The 5,421-nt window shown below is 39.1% G+C and overlaps 1 protein-coding gene across 1 annotated transcript; it reads left to right on the top strand.

Moving 5' to 3' along the window:
- The first annotated feature begins 278 nt into the window (after nt 1–278).
- Nucleotides 279–5,134, top strand: cldn15la (claudin 15-like a). The gene is made up of 5 exons (XM_068726241.1): nt 279–602; nt 2,523–2,687; nt 2,943–3,024; nt 3,347–3,460; nt 4,339–5,134. The coding sequence occupies exons 1-5, from the start codon at nt 386–388 to the stop codon at nt 4,418–4,420; spliced, it is 660 nt and encodes a 219-aa protein (XP_068582342.1). The 5' UTR covers nt 279–385; the 3' UTR covers nt 4,421–5,134.
- Nucleotides 5,135–5,421: the final 287 nt, after the last annotated feature.

Raw genomic sequence — 5,421 nt, forward strand, 5'->3', positions numbered from 1 at the left:
CCTCCAGAGCTTTTCCTCACATTGAAGTTCACTAGTGTGACTTGGCTGTCGTGTTTCCTGCAGTTTGAGTCCAGAAAACAAAGCAGGACTCCCGTCCCAGAGTCTGGTTCTCAAGGTTGTTTGAGGTGTGGTGGAACACTGTCCCTGTCATCATCGTCATCATCGTCATCATCATCATCATGATCAATACTGAGCAGGAGGCGGTAGGGGAACTTGAGGGAGCGGCTCCCGGCGGTTTATGGCCCCTGGTAGAGGGTAAAGTTCTCCCCGTTAGAGCCGCAGACGTCAGATTAACAACCTGCAGGAGAGAGACCAGAGCCTCCGACTAAACCTGATTCTGAGACCAGGCCTTTGGGATTTTTTTTTACTCCGAGCATCTCCAACCATGTCGACGGCTGTGGAAGCGACCGGGTTCATCATGTGCCTCATCAGCTGGCTGATCACCGGCGCGGCACTGGCGAACGACTACTGGAAGCTCTCCACCGTGTCCGGCAGCGTCATCATCTCCCAGAGGCAGTTTGAGAACTTGTGGCACTCCTGCGCCGAGAACAGCGCCGGCATCGCCGAGTGTCGAGACTTTGAGTCGATGCTCGCCCTCCCCGGTAAGACGAGAACCCTGAACCCTCCGAGATCAACAAAAGAAAACCTGATGTTTACAGGAAACCTGTATTCTGTTAGAGAACAAAGAGCAGACATTTAAGAAAGATGTCCAATGAAGCAAAGAATATAACATATATATATATATATATATATGATGATGAATAAATAAAACAGGATATAAGGATGAAATGATGTAAAAGTTTTGGAAGGTTTTCTTCCCTTTTTTGAAGAAATAAATACATTTTAAGAATCGATGAAGAGACGCAGTGAGGTCAACTTCCTCGTACACATGACGTCATAAAGCTGCTGAAGGAAATCAGTAATCCAGGTTTAGTAAAGATGAATTAACTCTAAACTCCACCTGTTTATTGATCAGTGGAGCTTTTAACTCTCATGAAACTTGTTTTTTGTTGTAATTCTTCTGAAAGTGACCGTCGTTCAGTAAACGGGCCATCAGGCCATGTGGCAGCACTTCAGAAATACTCGTCCAAAGGTCGGTGGATTCATGGCCAAAAGTTTGGCGCCTGAAACAGAATGAAGTTCGGTTAGTTAGACCGTTTGTTAAAAAGAAAACACAACTTTTTACAAAACTTGATTTTTAGTTCCATAGTAAATACGAGTGAAGTTAGTTTGTCTCCACATTGTTTTTCCCCTCATGACGTGTCGTAAGTTTGTCTTTTGGGCGCCATTTTGAGCCTCGACTGTCCGTAAAAAAACGTAAAATGGAGGGAAACACTCGTCTTTATATTCACTTTGTATTCACTTTATATTCACCTTGTATTCACTTTATATTCACCTTGTATTCACTTTATATTCACCTTGTATTCACTTTATATTCACCTTGTATTCACTTCAGTTTGGCTTCATGCTGTTGAATCTTTAATCATTCAGGTTAGATGTAAACATGGCTTTAAGATTATTTTAATATGGAGTCATAGGAGTGTCTTTAAAAATATTCAACCTGTAGTATAAAATAGTATAAAAAGAAACAAATAAGTAAAATATATCGACACATAAATGAAAGAATAATTAAGTACATAAAAATTGTGGAACTGTAAAGAGAAATAGATAAAATAATAAATACATCTGGAAATATCAAGACAAATAAAAATAATTCATTTTAATCATTAATTAAAGATTTTCCCCTTATATTTACACATTTTAACATCATTTTAAACATTATTTATTTCATTAAACATAAGACTGTTTTTTTTTCCCATAAAATTCAAATATTGATGTTTTGTACAACATTATAGACACATTTCCTTAAACTTCAGCTAATGTTTGTTATATTTTAAACATTTGGGAACTCCACACAAAAGACGAGTGAGAGGGTTTTATTATCTGTGAGGGTTCAAGTCAAAATGAAATGCTCAAGAGAAGACACAAAAGTTAAATGTGATTATATTCCAGCGTATGAGTCATCGTTCACTCTTCTGCCTCCTTTGTTAGCAGCTTGAAACTCGTAAAGAGGAGTGGCTGGTTTCTATGATCACAAGAGGTCATCTAGTCAATCATTGACTCAGCAGTAGCCGAGTGTAAAACACACAAACGAGACTTCCACTTCCTCCTTTTCTCTTTCTTCTTCAATATAAACTTATTCTGATTTTTGTTTTGCTCTAAAAGACACGTTAGGACAAAAACATGAGACACATGTTTGATTGAAACTAATTCCACTCGTCACTCTTTAGGTTCCTTCAAGATCTCTACACGTCCTGAAGGAACCTAAAGGCCTCATAATTAATAAATGTTTCCTTACATTAGAATAAAAATGGTATAAATATAAATGATTAAGAAAGTGTCACAAAAATAAATAAATACTGGCCATAAAAATGAAGTAAAGTAAATGTTTGCAGATTGTTACTCTTCAGGCTGAGATCACTTCACAAACGTCTCGTTCATGAGCTGTTCCCTCTCTGCAGGTCACATCCAGGCGAGTCGCGCCCTGATGATCATGTCTCTGCTGCTCGGCCTCGGCTCCATGATCGTCTCTCTGCTCGGACTGAAGTGCATCAAGATTGGCTCGGCCACCGACCAATCGAAGGCTAAGATCGCCGTCAGCGGAGGCATCCTGAGCATGCTCGCAGGTGAGTCCGCCACGGACTAAACTAAATAAATATATACACATATATATATATATATATATATATATATATATATATATATATATTGTCCAGAGCACACAGGCTTTATTCTGCAGCTTTCACACTTAGTTTAATTTAAATACTTTAGTAAATGGAATATTTTAACAAACAGAGTTGTCTTTTTCAAAATGACCAGAACCAGGTAAAAGAGCAAAGAGGAGTTTGGTGTTATTGTGTGTTCATGTTTGTGTGTTGCAGGTCTGTGCTGCATGATAGCCGTCTCCTGGTACGCCTACAGTGTCGTGCAGGACTTCCACAATCCGTTCTTCGGTGGAGTGAAGTGAGTCGACTCAAAACACACATCAAGAGTTCAGACCGACAGAGTGAAATGTTTCTAGTTGTGTGTTTGCAGGTTGTTTGTTTGCAGGTTGTGTGTTTGCAGGTTGTGTGTTTGCAGGTTGTGTGTTTGGAGGTTGTTTGTTTGCAGGTTGTTTGTTTGCAGGTTGTGTGTTTGCCGGTTGTGTGTTTGCAGGTTGTGTGTTTGCAGGTTGTGTGTTTGTAGTTGTGTGTTTGCAGGGTTTTTGTGTGTTGTCTCACTCTGTGTTGTGTGTTAACAGTGTGTTTGTGTGTTAACAGTGTGTTTGTGTGTTGTGTGTCTTCAGGTTTGAGCTGAGTACTGGTCTCTACCTGGGATGGGGCGGAGCCTGTCTGGCCATACTGGGTGGAGGTTTCCTCTGCTCCGCCTGTAAGAGAATGAGGAATGACGGAAAGAAAAGGTACGAACACACCTGAGTTCTTCTCTCTCTAAACGGTAACGTGTGAGTAAGGTCTCTTGTTGCATCACTGATGGGTGTGGTCAGAGGAGTTTCACCTGTAACCACACCCACCAGTGATGTCACGGCATCCTGGAGTACACCTGTACATCACTGCAGCCAGGTGAGAGGTGTGACCAGTGGAGGTCAGCAAAGAACAGATTTGAAGGAGGTTTTAAAGCTCAAATGTTTTCAGAGGAAAATACTTTTTCTCTGAATTATTTTAATGGAAACAACTTCTGGTCATGTGACGAAGCCGTCATCAGCCAATCAGGAGAGACGATTTTATATAGAGCAGCACGCACAGTAATTATTTCTAAGACAGATTACAAACAAAGACATTACAATTTACAGTTAAATCATGATATAATATATATCATTTTATAATTGTATAATTTTTCATTCATATATTATATTAATAATTTTAGGTCCATTGCATTTAAAATATATGACAAGCATCGATACAAACACACGACCCCTTAACATACACTACATTTAAATGAACGTCCGTCACATTTAAGACAAACTACGCTGATTAATGATGACGCAAAATTCAACAATCAGCAACAATTATTAGTCACTTGTAATTGTCAATAAAATGTCTTTTAAAAACGTTCTAATGCCATACTAATCACATTTCATCACTCCAACTGCAAAACACTACTCTCACAGCCAGAGGGGGGCGACAAAACCTCCTCTCTGCAGCTTTAACTTCTGAATAAATTACATTTTCATACAAAGAAAAACAAAAGTCCAAAGACTTTCTGGAATGTTCTGCCATTAAAAAAAGGATTCCGTTCATTTCTGTGACTCCAGCTGACTTCGTGCCTCTTGTTTTGCAGCGGTTTCTATGGAAACAAGCCCCCGAGGGTCTACACAGCTACAGCCAAGTCGGATCCAGATTCAGCCAGAGCCTACGTCTGAACACACATGTGGACACTTTAAAGGACGTTGTGCTGTCTCACATTCCTTTCCTGACGTTGTCCTGATTCCAGCCAACTAATATAACAAAGTTTTAACCCTAAAAATAAGGAGACCAGCTGTTTGTCCCCACATGGGAGGACAGTCCCCACGAAGTGATGATTACTGAAAACAAACATGTCTGCTGACCGATGTCTCATAGAATATGGACATTTAATATGATGTTTCATAAGATATGGACATTACATCATGTAATATAATGTCTTTAAAATGTGGACATGTAGGGTTTTTTCTGTCCTTTTGAAATATTTGCTTATTTTTTTAAAGAGTTTTTTGTGAAATCTAAAATCTAAATCTAGAGAATACAAACAAATTGGTGGTTAGTGATTCTGTAATTCTGTGTGGAGTTTATTATTATCGGAATAAAGGTTTTATGAATCCTAATAATTCGGTTTTTGGTGTTTTTTTGGATGTTTTTTTTAAAGGTAAAGTGCGTGATGATGTCATTCACAATTTGTATTGTAATTAATGTTTGTTTTTGATGTTTAACACAGAAACTTTTGGTCAATTTAAGCCTCTAGCATGAAGGAACAATAAACGTCTTTATAGAAAACATTAATAAACACTTTCAAATGTCCTCATAACTGGTTACAACTACATATTAGTATGTTTTCAATAAATGATCATGAATGCTGAATAAAAGAGGCTTAAAGTAAAGTTCATTCCACACGCGTTTACATACAGTGTGTGTGTGTGTGTGTGTGTGTGTGTGTGTGTGTGTGTGTGTGCAGTAATCTCCTGTGTAATAATGATGATTAATGCGCTGCAGGTCGGTAATCCACCTGTCTGTTTACCTGCTGACGGGCAGAACTCTGTGGATTAGAGCTGCACCTCTCTGTCTATCTATAGACCTCCTCACACCAACTGAAGTCTGGATCAAACCTGCTGCTCAACCTTCACACCGAAGCCTGAACACATCTCGGTGTCTTCTGCCCGTTCACATC

This window comes from Cebidichthys violaceus, unplaced genomic scaffold (assembly GCF_023349555.1).
Source record: "Cebidichthys violaceus isolate CVI_PGR_0920_01 unplaced genomic scaffold, fCebVio1.0.p SCAF_38, whole genome shotgun sequence".
In the NCBI taxonomy this organism is placed as follows: Eukaryota; Metazoa; Chordata; class Actinopteri; order Perciformes; family Stichaeidae; genus Cebidichthys; species Cebidichthys violaceus.